The following is a 15,699-nucleotide window of genomic DNA, read 5'->3' as shown; positions in this document are numbered from 1 at the left end:
TTTCTCTTTTCACTTTCTACAACCAAAACATCTGCCGGCAAAAGTTACAACTTCCCGCGGTTCTAGCAACGCATGCGCACAAGTGGCTCTAGGGTTAGGGTTACGAGACTTAAAATGCGCCGCAGCTGTGCCTCAGCTTCCACAGCTCCATGGCAGCGGACGTTGCAATTAAAGCTTGACTGCAAACCACGCATGTCCCGGGACCCCGACCCATTATGGGACGCAGCTGACACGGAGCTTTTAAACCGGCAACTTATATTTGCGGCGTAGCAAGTCTGACGTATCGGTGCAGGGGCTTACAGACGGAGCTGCGCAGGTACGCCGCAAATCAAAAAGAAGCGGAAAAAAGCAGCACCTTTTTAATGCCGCTTCTTCCCGCTTGAGGCGTGCGGGGGCGTGTTCATGACGGCATTCAGGTAAAGCCCGTCTGAAGGCTCTACCTTCATGACGTCATGAGTACATCCCTTTTTGCCCGTCTGTAACCCGCCATATTTAACACAGAAGTTGTGGTCTACTGTTTGCACATACTAAAACAAAGAAAAGGCAGATTTCAGGCTTATGCCAATCACAAAATGACACTGTAAGAGCCAGTAAGTCTTGATCTCAAATCTGTATGCACAATCTAAGGCACAAAAACCCAGCTTCCAATCCAAGCCCACACAGTTTGTGTACCCTTATTTGGAATTTTGAAATACTCCAAAATCTGAAACTGTCCGCATGGGTGGCTGAGCTAGTGACACCATTGCTTTCTAATGGTTCAGTGCACATATGTCTCATGCACAAAAAATGCCTTCAGGCTATGTTTATAAGGTGTACATGAAAAAAAAAAATTCCATGTATAGACTTGGGTCCCACCTGCAAGAACTCATTAAATGTATGTAAATATTCCAAAATCTGAAAAAATCCAAAACACTTCTGGTCCCAAGCATTCTAGATAAGGGATACTCAACCTGCATGATCTTTTACTCGGAAATAAACTTACTGAATATGGACACCAGAAATAGAGTTTTGAGCAAATAAAACAAACACCCAATACACCTCCTGCAAAGGCACATACCATCTAGCATGGCACAATGCAAAAGCCCTGAGCTTCTGGTCTACTAGCTTATAATGAATTCTCATTTCAATCATTAAAATGGGGCTTCCTTAGAGTAAAATGAAAGACTACTGTCAGCAAATAAGTTTGGGAAGTCATCTATGGGTCTCTTCATCTCTCACTTCTCTGCAATCTATGTAGTGCAATAACAACATCTTTTTTTAAAAAAAAAATCTCAGGCCAATACCATGAAAAGTAATTGAGAGTAATATTTCAAGACCACCACTGTGTATATTTTTTTTACTGTTTACCAGCATATGAAAAAGGGGAAACCCTTGATTACTCCATTTGAAGATAAAGGCCCTCTCAGTGCTCCACACAACAGGTCTATAGAAACTGTCCCTGTTTGTGAGCTCTTAAATTAGAATGCTAACAGTTCTGCCACCCCCCTTATATGCCACTACAGCAATTCGAACCTCTGCATCTCTACAACTCAACTGAGACCAAACCTTCAAAAACAAAGGCATGAGGCAGCAAAACAGCCACTTAGCCCAAATATCCAGCACCCAGGGGATAGGTTTCACTGTCTCCTTGATCACCATGAATCAAGAATAAGTCCTCAAAACTTATGAGGGTTGGTTAAATTCATGGAGGAAAGAGCCATCAACAACTCTTAGCCAAATGTCTACTTATCACCACTAGTACTAGCAGCAGTATCTCTTGATACATCAGTCACAGTAAGAGACAATATAAGTATGAGAGATGGGGGCTGAACTATCCTGCTGGAGATCTTCTCTGTGGACAGAATGTTGTGCTAGACAGGACTCTGGTCTGACCAAGCCTGGCTCTTATATTTATAAGAATGCAGTATTGGGAACCATACATGGATGCAAGAGGGAATAAACTCACCACTCCAAGTCTACACTAACTGTAGTTCTGCCTCTTTCAAATTTTGCACTACACTGCACAGAATGAACAACATCCCAGTCTCCTGCTGCCTCTAAACCTTGTGAAGGTAAGTACTCTCTTGACACCACAACAGGGTGATGGGACAAGGCATGGTCCAGGAACTGCATTTTAAAGAGCACCCAAAAAAAGGAATCATTGCCAGTCTTCCCTGCAGCAGCCTACACTAGGCTGCAATCAATGCAATTCTGTCTTAAGCCCTGTTGCAGGTTATTACCGTATTTTCCGGCGTATAAGACTGGGCATGTAAGACGACCCCCAACTTTTCCAGTTAAAATATAGAGTTTGGGATGTACTCACCGTATAAGACTACCCCTCTTCCAACGCACATCAAATAAAAATTTAAAAAAAACACATCAGATTTGATTTCAATATGGTAATTTAAATTCAAATGCTTATGACATGAAGGTACTTAGCAGGAAACCTTGTTGTAAGCAAAGCCTGCTTGGATTGGTCAGTTCTCCTTGTCTGCGCAGTGCTCCCTGTCTCCAAGACTATCAGAGTGGTAGCTGCTTTCATACGATCGCCGCATATGGCAGGGATGCAGCCATGGCCATTTTTTAGCTCACCCCACCATATGCGGCGACTGCAGATTCTCCACTCCAGCTCAGAAGTTTCAGCACCTGCCTTATAATATGACACCTGGCGTATAAGACGACCCCGGACTTTTAAGATTTTCCTGGGTTAAAAAGTAGTCTTATACACCAGAAAATACAGTAGTTAGAATACCAATGTATGCTCTTCAGTGCACACTGGGGCATAGAAATTTTGGTATTGAAAATGAGTATTTGCATGACAAAGGAAACTAGTTGGATTTCAAAAGAAAAAAAGATGGACAGGAAATACAGCTCTGCACATTATGTTTGGAGCGAGGCAATCTGGATTGGTTTGGGAAGTGTAGACCTGAAGCCTAGGTTCACATTTTTGCTAAGAGGGAGGGGGCCCAGCTTAATAGAGCATACGTTTTGCAATAAAAATAGCACATGAAGAGAGAAGCGAAGCAAGAGAAATCTGCCTCTATATACAAACATGCTGCTCATCCATATGTCCCAGCCTAAACCAGGAAATCTGAGTTATCATTAAGTGCTAAAGTAGCCAATGAATCTCTCTGCGAGCGCTCTCTTTTCAAAGCTAGGTATCAATTGTATCTTCTTTAACTGAGGTTCAGTGTAACAGATTGAAATAAGAGAAGTTAAGGAGTGAATTGTTCAGTTCTGTTGTGTACCTTGACTTCATAGCCTGTTAAGAATTTCATTTCTATAGATTTCTTCAACACTGTCTCTCGGTCCATATTAGCAGCTGCCTTGATTAACTGTACAAGAAGAAAAAAACAAGAAGTAATGGGGTAGGAGATACTCAAATTAAACAACTTCTGCAGTAATGGAAAGTCTTTTTATTCTTCATCACAGAAAGTGACTCAGTTATCCAGGAAGACTAGGCATTTTCAATACATGGGAAATATCTGCCAAGTCTTTGGTAAATGTCAGTAGCTTCAAAAGATCAAGAACTTCATCTGCGCTTACAAGGAAAGAAATGTGATACCTAAATTTAAGCAATAGATACATAATTTTTCACATTGCCAGTTACAACAGATACAGAACCCACAATCCAACACATTAAAAATCAGTGGACCTTTGTGGCCAGCAAGCACAGAACCTTCCCCAAGCTGGTGTCCTCCAAATGTTATGCACTAAAAACTTCCTACCAGCCCAAGCCTTCCTGTACTGTGGTCAAAAATGATGGAGGTTGGGTAAAACACCTGGAGGGCACCAGATTCAGGGAACATGCAATTCATCCCTCCCTCTCAAGAATTCTAATGTCTGCTCTAAGTTCCTAAGTGGAACTGATTAAGAAAGATGGATATATTTTTTTCCCTTCACAAACACTGGAGTATTATACACTGAAGTATTATACATCTATTATAAAGGCAAGCATTCTAGGTCAAAACAAACCCCAAAGTTCACAAGTATAGAAGTGGGGTCTGAATTGATAGTAACTGATACAGAAAGGTGTCTTGGGATTGTCAATCCAGTGTACAGCCACTGTAAAAAAGACAAATTTCATGTTTGGTGTAATTTGAAAGAGAATTGAAAGTAAAACAGCCAATATCCTAACTGCCATCATACAACTCCATAGTGGCATCACATCTGGAATACTGTGTACAGTTCTGGTCACTACACCTAAAGAAAATGACACTGTGGAGCTGGAAAAGGTGCAGAGAAGGGTAACCAAAATTATCAAGAGGCTTTAGCAACTTCCTTATGTGGAAACACTACAGTGTTTGGGGTTGTTTATCTTAGGACAAATGCAAATAGGGGGGCAACATGATAAAATTTTGTGTGGTGTGAAAAAAACAAGAGAGAAGAAACCTTTTTCCATCTCTCAATACCAAAACACATGAACACCTAGGGAGGTTAAATTGTGGGATTTTGCTGTGGTTAAAAGGCAGTATTACTTGACAAAGTGCATAACTAAACTGTGGAATTCACTGCCAGAAAATGAAACAATTCCTTACTTGCCTCGCAGACAATTTCATTGTCCAAAAGATGGAAGAGGCAACAAGGGGGTCAGCTATTTTAGATCTGATCCTAACCAGCAAGGATGACTTGGTTAATGAAGTGCAAGTGGTGGGATCCTTAGGTGGAAGTGACCATGTTCTCCTGGAGTTTGTTGTACAGTGGAAAGGAGAAGCCAGGCATAGTCAGACACACATTCTAGACTTTAGGAGAGCGGATTTCAGTAAACTTAGAGAAATACTGGGGGTGATCCCATGGTCAGGAATACTAAAAGAGAAGGGAGTTCAAGATGGATGGGAGTTTCCCAAAAGGGAGATACTGAAGGCACAAATTAAAACAGTTCCAGTGAGAAAGAAAAATGGGAGGTGTCGCAAGAACCCAGGATGGATGACCAAGAAACTTTCAACTCAGCTAAATTTTAAACAGAACATGTATAAGAAATGGAAAAATCACCAAAGAGGAATTCAAACAAATAGCTAGCATGTGTAGAGATAAGGTCAGAAAAGCTAAAGCACAGAATGAACTCAGGCTTGCTAGAGAGGTTAAGAACAACAAAAAGGGCTTTTATGGATATGTCTGCAGCAAAGGGAAGAAGAAGGAAATTGTAGGACCACTGTGTTGAGAAGATGGCAAAATGCTAACAGAAGACAGACAAAAGGCAGAATTACTCAACACCTTCTTTGCCTCAGTCTTCTCAGAAAAGGAAAAGGGTGCTCAACCTGAGGATAATGGAGCAGAGGACAGAATAGGGGAATTTCAGTACAGAATAAGTAAAGAGATAGTAGAGGAACACCTTATTAATCTAAATTAATTTAAGTCTCCGGGACCAGATGAACTCCATCCAAGGGTATTAAAAGAACTGGCAAATGTAATATCGGAGCCATTAGCAATAATCTTTGAGAACTCCTGGAAAACAGGAGAAATCCCAGCAGACTGGAGAAGGGCAAACGTTGTCCCCATCTTCAAAAAGGGGAAAAAAGAGGATCCCAACAATTATCGTCCAGTTAGTCTGACATCAATACCAGGAAAGATTCTGGAGCAGATCATTAAACAGAGAGTCTGTGAACATCTAGAAGGCAATGCCATAATCACAAAAAGTCAACACGGGTTTCAGAGAAAGAAGTCATGCCAGACAAATCTTATCTCTTTCTTTGATAAAATTACCAGCTTGGTAGATGAAGGGAATGCTGTGGATATAGTATATCTTGATTTCAGTAAGGCCTTTGACAAAGTTCCCCATGACATTCTTGCAAACAAGCTTGTAAAATGTGGGCTAGACAAGGCAACTGTTACGTGGATTTGTAATTGGTTGACCGGCCGAACCCAAAGGGTGCTCAACAATGGCTCCTTTTCATCCTGGAGAGAAGTGACCAGTGGGGTCCCACAGGGCTCTGTCCTGGGGCCAGTACTGTTCAACATCTTTATCAATGACTTGGATGACAGAATTGGGGGCATAGTTATCAAATTTGCAGGTGACACCAAATTAGGAGGAATAGTTAATACTCCAGAGGACAGGATCAAAATTCAAAATGGCCTGAATAGACTAGAAAGCTGGGCCACAGCTAACAAAATGAACTTCAACAGGGAGAAATGTAAGGTACTGTGCTTAGGGCGGAAAAATGAAATGCACAGATATAGGATGGGGGACACCTGGCTGAACAAGACTACATGTGAAAGGGATCTAGGAGTCGAAGTAGACCACGAGTTGAACATGAGTCAACAGTGCGATGTGGCACTAACAAGGCCAATGCGATTTTAGGCTGCATCAATAGAAGTATAGTGTCTAGATCAAGGGAAGTAATGGTGCCACTATATTCTGCTCTGGTCAGGCCCCACCTGGAATACTGTGTCCAGTTCTGGGCGCCACAATTCAAAAAGGACACTGAGAAACTGGAGTGTGTCCAAAGGAGGGCAACTAAAATGGTGAAGGGTCTGGAAACCATGCCCTATGAGGAACGCCTTAGGGAGCTGGGGATGTTTAGCCTGGAGAAAAGAAGGTTAAGAGGTTATATGATAGCCCTGTTTAAATATTTGAAGGGATGTCATATTGAGGAGGGAGCAAGCTTGTTTTCTGCTGCTCCTGAGACTAGGACCTGGAGCAATGGATGCAAGCTGCAGGAAAAGAGATTCCACCTCAACATTAGGAGGAATTTCCTGACAGTAAGGGCTGTTCGACAGTGGAACACACTTCCTCGGAGTGTAGTGGAGTCTCCCTCCTTGGAGGTCTTCAAACAGAGGCTGAATGGCCATCTGTCGGGGATGCTTTGATTTGGATTTCCTACAGGGGGTTGGACTGGATGGCCCTTGAGGTCTCTTCCAACTCTATGATTCTATGATTCAATGAGTGTTAAACTTGGGCAGCTTTAAAGGGGGCTTAGCTAAATTCATGGAGGACAGAACCATCAGTGGCTACTAGCCAGGATGACTACATATCACCTCCAGTATCATAGACTGCATGCCTCTCTGTATGCCTCTCTGTATCAACTGCTAGGGTGTGCGAGATGGAGCATGAAGTTGCACTCTTGTCTTGGTGAGAGGCTTTCGTTTTGGGCAACTGTTTGGCCACTGTGTGAACAGAATGGTACACATAGAATCATAGAGTTGGAAGAGACCACAAGGGCCATCCAGTCCAACCCCCTGCCATGCAGGAAATCCAAATCAAAGCATCCCCAACAGATGGCCATCTAGCCTCTGCTTAAAGACCTCCAAGGAAGGAGACTCCACCACACTCCGGGGGAATTTGTTCCACTGTCGAACAGCCCTTACTGTCAGGAAGTTCTTCCGAATGTTGAGGTGGAATCTCTTTTCCTGTAGCTTGCATCCATTGTTCCGGGTCCTGTTCTCTGGAGCAGCAGCCTTTGGTAAACTCTAGCATGACTGCTTTTATCCAACATTAAACTGATCATCAGTAAAGGCCAAGTTTCCTATACACTGATCCTGTAATTTGGTAATGTACTTGAAATAAGGCCCATTCAAGTAATAGTAAACTCTGAACCTAGATAATCCAACACAGACATTTACATGTATTACTAGTCTGCTCCGTTACAATATACACATATCAACAGTATTTACAGCTGTTTCACTGTGCCACTTAAAGTAAGAAATATTAAAACATGCAGCATTCATTCAGGCAACCCTGGGCTTGGGATCCCTCTACAGGCAAGACCAGCACAAGTCCCCAACTCAAAACAGAACTCGATAAAAACAGAGAGACCTCACCTCTATGTAGACATCTGTAAATTCTTCATCAAAGCCACGGGTTGCTCCAAAATCCAGGAGGGCTACCTGAGTAAGAAAATGTACAAATATTTCTATGTTGCAAAAGAAACTTTTATTTATTGAGTCCCCTAGTATGGAAAGACTGAAAGAGTTTTAATGTATTTTTAACAGTTACTCAAGAGTTAAGGTTTTTAAAAAATTGCTTTTTTATCTACATTAGGAGTGGTTGAAAATCTAGAAACAGAACCATTTAGAAAGCATAGTACAAAATGTATTGCTGTCAAAACGCCGTTTGTGAGAGGCCTATTTCTGAGAAATTGCAGCAATTTGTTCTTTAGTTTTGTAAGGCTGCGTGGCAAGGGGTTGGTTTGCACGGCAGGGCGTTGGACTGGATAGCCCTTGTGGTCTCTTCCAACTCTATGATTCTATGCAGTAGAAAAAACGACAGATATACTTGGCCTGAAGGGCCACATAGAAGCAACTAAGCTGACCCAAAAGAAGCCAATGAAGGAAATCTACACCATGAAGCACTACATCACAGAACAATAATCTTTCAACACAGCCAAGAGAGAAGGCTCTAGTTAAAGTACCACCTCTGTGCACTGTACAGTTGCTGTCAATGTAGTGAGCCACTTGGGAAGACTTGTCCATAAGTTACCCAAGCAGGTGCTCTTACACCTTCTTTCAGTTCAGTTTATCCTTCAGACAATCAGTGCCTTATGTGCCACTATGAAGTTGCAGAATATTGGATTGGGATTTGGAATATCCTGTTTCAAATCCCCACTAAATTATAACATTTTCTAGGTGATTTCAACAGTCATTCTCTCTAGCTTGGTATACCCAACATGATTGTTATGAGGATAAAAGTAGGGGAAGGAGGACAACCATGGATATCATCACCTGGAGCTTAAGTGAAGAAATGCAAGAATAAGATATGATGCTGAAAAAGCCTAGGTTCTATTTGTTTTCAAATGCTATCACATAATTCCAGTATAAGAAGCCTCAACTGGAAAATCAAGGAAATGAATACAATGAAAATACAGCTTGCTTGTCACTATTCATCTTCAGCAGCCCACAAGTACAGCTGTATGGTGTTTATTCTAAAATGCACATCCAACTGGCACCAGGCAAGAGTCCCAGCCCAACCAGTGCATCATACAAAATATGCACAAGGCCCCTTGTAGCACAGAAGGGTCTGTATTAATCTAAAAGGAGGGGGGTGCGGGGGTCCCCATCTGCAGTGATAATGTCTCCTTGAAATTTGGGGAAATGTTAAGTCCAAATGAGACCTGTGAGAGGAAGGATAAAACTTCAGGGACCTTTTCACCTGTGTATACCAGGAGTAGCTGCAGAGAGACTCCAATTTTAAGTAATTAGAAGGGTTTTATTTAGAAAAGGTGCATGCAAGCATACAAAACCAATGCAACCTTAAGAACCATTCAAGACTAACAGAAAGAAAGGTGTGATAATTAGCAGTCTTGAGAAGAAAAGTCCACAGAAGACGGAGAGTGGATCAGTGTCAGGACAACACAGTAAGTGAGGGGGACCTTATGTGCACACAGGATCTGTGAACAAACTAAGCTCATGGCCGCTATGTCTGGGGCTGATATTTATTTCTGATTTCATAGCCTCAAGGGTTACGTGATGCTTTCCCATGGTGTAACAACAGTTTGATGGTTTTCCCATGGAACTGGCAAGGGGGATCTGGAATGGCTGATAGTTGTAACTCCAGAGTGACAAAACATTGATTGGAAGGGTGAATAGGAACAGAGCTTGGGGTGAAGTACAGGTATATAGTCCTTAACTGCTTTGAAATGGGACTCTGTCTCCACTGTGAGAGAAAGTGTGAAGAGCCTGGGGAGTTGCAGTGGATCAGTAAACTCATTCAGCATTTATTTTAATACTATCTAGGTCTCCCACATGTCCTTAGGTCAGCATGATCCCTTACTTAGGTTCACAGGTCATTGTGACCACTCACAAACATACCTGATGCTGGATATTAAATACAAACCCCCATATCCAATGAGAGGGGTATGCTAATGTCTATGAGCAGACAAGCTAGCTAAAAAAGGGTTTGCTGGAGAACATCTGAAAGCCATTGTTTCAGCCTGTTAATTTTTAAGTCCATTAAATTAAATCTGTCTCTAGAGCAGGAACGGAGATCAAATGCCAGGTACCATCAAGCCTGCCTTTCCTCATGCCAAGATACTCTAACCATCTCAACTTTTTGCCTGAAGGACAGCATGTTATGCTGTTGCTAAAGAGGAAAAGAGGTAGCAAGAAATGCTCTAAGTAGATAGCACCCAGGGAGTCTTACCTTATGCAGTTCTGGGTCATAGAAGAAGTTAGACCAGTTTGGATCAGTTTGCATGTACCTGAACTCAAACAGCTCTCGGAGGCACAAAACCAGTATGTTGTGGCAGATCTGCAAACGTTCCAACAAGAGGAGATCAAAAACACCATCAATGACTGACATACCACCAGCCACAGACTCATGCAATTTCAATCTTTAGAACACACAGAAAGGTATGCCACAGCCCTCCAAGAGTGCATGTCAACTAGCATACACCATAAAGTGTACTGACAGCAGATTTGGCTACAGTTTATCCATCAAACATAATAATAATAATAATAATAATAATAATAATAATAATAATAATAATAAATTTTTATTTATATTTCCTGCCTCTACCTGTGGATCAAGGCAGGATTACAACCATAAAAATTACATACAATAAAACAGTGACATTGCTCAAAAATACAATTCAAGACAATAAAATCATCATCTAAAATACACAATTACAGCCAGAAGTGGGATTTTTTCTTTAGTTCTTTATAAAAGATCGGGTGGGTAGGCCTGCCAGAAGAGATCCATCTTAAGTGCCTTCTTGAAGGCATCTAAAGAGGTAACATGATGGATCTCTTCTGGCAAGTTGTTCCATAACTTGGGGGCTATGGCTGTGTACGCTCTGTGGAAAGTTGTTGTTAACCTGGTCTTTAAATATTTTAATAGATTCTTCCCAGATGTTCTGAGAGTGTGGGGTAGATTATGTAGGGAGAGGTGTTCCCTCAAGTAACTCGGGCCCAAGCCATGTAGGACTTTAAACGTAATGACCAACACTTTGTGTTGCACTTGGAAGCTAATTGGCGACCAATGAAGGTATTTTAACACCAGTGTTATATGGTCTGACCTAGTTGCTCCAGTGGCCGATCTGGCTGCCACATTTTGAACCAATTGAAGCTTCCAAACTTGATACAAAGGTAGTCCCATGTAGAACGTGTTACAAAAATCTAAACGAGAGATCACCAGTGCATGTACCACTGTTTCAAGATCCTTTTGGTCCAGGTAGGGACGCAGTTGGCATATCAGCCGAAGCTGGTACCAAGCACTCCTGGCCATCGCATCCACTTGAGATAACTGTAGAGATGAGTCCAGGAGCACTTACAAACTGCGAACTTTGTTCTTTAGGGGAAATGTGACCCCGTCCAGGACTGGTTGATAAATCTCCATCCCTGGACTTGGGGTACCTATCACGAGTACTTCCATTTTCTCTGGATTCAGCTTGAGTTTGTTTTCCCTCATCCAGCCCATCACTGACCCTAGGCAGGCATCCAGAGGTGAGATGCCGTCCTTAGTCACTACAGCCATCGGAGACATCTTCGTGTAAACGTTAAACAGCATGAGGGATAGAATGGTGCCCTGGGGGACACCACATGTCAGGTCTCTTAGAGGAGCAGCTATACCCCAACCTCACCATCTGGAATCTGCCCGAGAGGTAGGAATGGAGCCACTGGAGCACAGTACCCCCAATACCTAACTCCCTCAGGCATTCCAGAAGGATACCATGGCTGATGATATCGAAGGTTGCTGAGATGTCCAAGAGCATCAACAGGGTCACACTTCCCATCGATACTCAGACAGAGATCATTGACTAAGGCGACCATGGCAGTCTCAACTCCGTATCCCACCCTAAAGCCAGTTTGAAATGGGTCGAGATAATCAGTTTCATCCAAAACAGCTTGGAGTTGGAAGGCGACTGCCCTCTCTATCACTTTGCCCAAGAATGGTAAAAGGGAGACCGGTCTATAGTTGTTTCTCATCAAGGGGTCTAGGGAGGGTTTTTTCAAAAGCAGTTTCACTATCGCTTGTTTTAATTTGGATGGAAATATTACCTCCCAAAAGGATGCATTTATTATAAGTTGTAATGATGTTTTTATTGCATCCCCTCCCTGAGTGGTCAGCCATGATGGGCAAGGATCGAGGGGACACGTCCTCCTCCTTACACTTCCAAGGAGCTCATCCACTTCATCAGTATTTACAAACTCAAAATGATCTAGTTTAATACAGTCCACGGAGTCACTGGATACCTCTCTTATTGTTTCTGTTTTAATGCCAGCATCGAGATCAGCCCTTATCTGAGAGATTTTAACACGGGGTGGGGGTGCATAAAAACCTGTTTGGGATATTAAACAAGTGCATGTTTGAAATAAGAGATTGTGTAGCTTTTCTGATTAATGTCTGAAGCCATTTAAAAAGCTAGATAGGGGCCAAAACAAAACCTTTGTGACAGATCACTTTAGCTGCCCCCTAGCTTCCTCTGACAACTATGTTACCAATCACAAAAAGAAGGCCACACATATAAAAGACAGGACAGAAAAAGAAGCAAGAGTCAACTGAGCCATTTTCTGACATGTTTTAATTCACCCACCTCATTCCACACATTTCTGAGTGTGCACTTCTGACACCAAAGTGAAGCTGTGACTGTGATAACACGTGTATGCAAATACAGCTATCATTAGCTGTTGTTCATTTTGCTCAGCAGAGCTGTCTTGGGACTGCTGTTGTTCATTATGCGTTGTCTACTCACAACTGTCACTGTGTGTTGCATGGAACAACCCAAGATGGCAACATGACTTCATTAATTCAGATGGTAGGAGCAACTTGTTGTTGGATGCTTTTAAATCATTTTCGATTCACAGTGACCCTACTGCAGGGTTTTATTGGCACCATTTGGTCACTGGGACTTTGCCCTTGCCTTCCTCTGAAGTTCAGAATGTGTGACTAGCCCAAGGTCACCCAGTGGGTTTCCATGGCCAAGCAAGGATTCAATTCCTGGTATCCAGAATCACAGTCAAAACAATACACCATGCTGACTTCCAGCAATTTGCATCAATTAATTCTCACAAGCCAAGGCTCTGTGCAAATATGGAGAACAAGCAACCAGAGCAGGGATGCACTGTTAACTGTTTGTCTTTCAAACTGGATCAAGAAAGTCAACAAACTCAGCCTTTGATTTGTTAGATTCCGAAGCAGCAACACTGATGTGCAGGAAAAGCCAAAAACAGAAGAAAACACCTACAGAGTTTGAAAACTTTATTTCTAGGACTTTAATTTCCAGAATCCGTCAGCCACTGTTGCCAGTGATTATGATAGCAAGGGGGATTCTGGCAGTTGTAGTCTTAAAAGTAGGTTTTCTAAGCTTTTGATCTAAGTGTACTAGTTTAAAAATTAGCTGTACCATCAGCAGCCAGGCTTCCTCTTGCCTAGAGAGCATACTTTATACTATCACTCAGTAACATGCTGACAGCTGTTAAGCGTGTTTATGACCTCCTCCTATGGGGTATGTCAAAATACCAGGGCAGTTCCATCTGCCAATCTGGCAGCAGCTAGAACTGCCTGTCCTCCTATTAACTCTCCAGGCTGTACTATATTCAGCTCCAATGCCCTTTTGTCCATGCTTCACCTCTCTTCTACCTCTTGTTTACTGGGAGTACTTTTCCAACAGCCTTGGCTTCCAGGGTTGGCCCAACTAGGACACCTATATTTGGTTACATACACAACAAGATGATGATACCATTCTCATAGCTCATCCCAGGAAAAGGATGATTGCTTTTGATCGTAACCGCAAGGTCACATTTGTCTTCTGAGACGCTGTTTGTCTGAAGAAAAAGTACCAATGATTGTAGCTGAGAATGTAACGTTTCAGATCTAGACACATAAAATACAGGCATTCAACTGTGGTTTCTCTGAAGTTTAAATAGGGCTAGGCCTGTTCAAGAGCTGAATAGCAGAAGCCACAAGCCAGAGGTGGGAAACCTTTATGGTTCTCCTCCCTGCAATTCTACTGGGAAGGAAGGCAAGAGGAGACAATGCTCCTCATATATCCTCTTTCCCAACCTTCCATACACAGACAATTATCCCCATGCTCTCAATATCCCAGCAAAAGCAGTTTTGCTTGCTTTGGAAATGGCTTCCTTCTTCCACATTAATATGAAAATCAACCCAACAAAGAATACCTCATTCCGGATCTCCTGACTGAGTTCTTCAGCTTGATCCAGCGGAAACCCTGTCACCAACTCTGTCGTCAGGACATGAGGGCTGCACAGCTCCTCCACCACAGCAGGAACATAAAAGAATGGGTGGTCCTTGAGCAGCTCCCTGAGGGGCAACAAATGAAAGGGTAAAAGCCCTCCTAAAGGGACTGAGATTTCTACAGCATCTGTCCAACAACGGCAGAACTGCTTTGCCAAAGGGGTGCCTTTACGGTCTTCACTGAGCCTCTTTTCTCAGGTTTAAACCTCTCCTGTTCCAATAACATGCCCCAATCAAAGTGTCTGGAACAAAGCTAGATTCCCTAAGCTCTACATTAATGCTACCTTATAGTGCTTCATCAACGTAATGCAATAAAATAGGAGAACTGAGGATAAAGAGAAGCAGAAAATCGCAGTGGAACGCACCTGAATTTCTTTGCACAGGCTGCTTCTCTCTTATAATCACATTCCAGGGCCAGCTCTCTGCTCAGAACTTCAATCAGATGTTCAGGGAAGAGACCTAAAGGCAAAATTGAAGACTGGATAGAGAGCTGGCTTAAATAAAAAGCAACATAATTGGTAGCAGAATTTACTAAAGAGCTTAGAGTTTGAGGATACATGTTTACAGACACAATCGTTCTTTGGAAATGGCAGCAATTACATGGCTCTGTCTTCAGGCCAGGAATGAAGGCTAGAGGATTTCAGTAACATGCTGCCAAAATAAAGTTTAGGAGCAGTGGGGATATATTGCCACCGAGACTGACAACTAAGATGGTGTCAACAGCAAACTACTCTTGTCTGGGAATATGAAGAAGCAGCAAGAGAAGGGGATCAACCACCTTCTCCATAAATGGAAGTAGAAGCAGCACAACAAAGTTTTGCATGTTTTTTCTCTCCTTCTTTGGTACCAAGATTAATGATGTCCAGCAGCAGGGATTAAAATTAAGGCCACGGATTTTTGCCCAACATTTAACATAGGTGTAGATAATCCAGCAGAGGAAATGGTTCTCTCAACTGGTAACAAGTTCACAGACTTGTAATAAAGGAAAAGTGGACAAATGTGTTATACAGCAAATAAATCTCTTTCTCCCTCTTTACTGGCACCAACCTATCAGGCATGAATGCTGGCCTCTTCCATGGATATACCCATTTTTAATCAACTACAGTACACATGCCCAAAAGATTCACAGAGCTTGGAAGCTCTTTGAAAAGGAAAGCAGATAAAGCCCCCCAAACAACCATTTTAACATGTAGGCTCCAAACCCTAATGACACTTTCAAAAGCTACAATATGAGCATGGGTAACTATGCTCATATACACTAAATTGAATTACTGAATAGGGCCTGGTACAGACCACTGCTTTGCAAGGGCCTGGGGCCAAAATTAGGACTGGGGAGCACGTGACCTGGGGCCGGAATTAGGGCTGGGAATGCCTTGTGTATTTGAAAGAGCCATCAAAGTTCAGATGTCCAGCAATACAAAAGCTCCCTGAGACAGCACCTTACTTTAAGCTGATGCTACTGATTGCAAGGAAAGAGAAAATATTCAACGTGCTGATGGAAAGGGGCACTACCCCTTTTTATATTTCTCTTCAGAAACATAATGGTGTGACCACTTCAGGAATAATTCTACTTCCTCGCTGATGAGATC

At 42.4% G+C, this 15,699-nt stretch overlaps 1 protein-coding gene across 1 annotated transcript in view; it reads right to left on the bottom strand.

Annotated features, from left to right (window-relative positions):
- The window catches only part of COQ8A (coenzyme Q8A), a 90,758-nt gene that overhangs the window by 2,742 nt on the left and 72,317 nt on the right, over positions 1-15,699 (bottom strand). Inside the window, 5 exon segments of the mRNA XM_042468420.1 lie at positions 3,228-3,314; positions 7,738-7,803; positions 10,055-10,162; positions 14,035-14,176; positions 14,476-14,569. Of these exon segments, the coding sequence (XP_042324354.1) occupies positions 3,228-3,314; positions 7,738-7,803; positions 10,055-10,162; positions 14,035-14,176; positions 14,476-14,569 (497 nt within the window).

Source organism: Sceloporus undulatus, chromosome 1 (genome assembly GCF_019175285.1).
Source record: "Sceloporus undulatus isolate JIND9_A2432 ecotype Alabama chromosome 1, SceUnd_v1.1, whole genome shotgun sequence".
Classification (NCBI taxonomy): Eukaryota; Metazoa; Chordata; class Lepidosauria; order Squamata; family Phrynosomatidae; genus Sceloporus; species Sceloporus undulatus.
The sequence above is the reverse complement of the archived record's forward strand: the minus strand, read 5'-3'. Positions and strand labels throughout refer to the sequence as shown.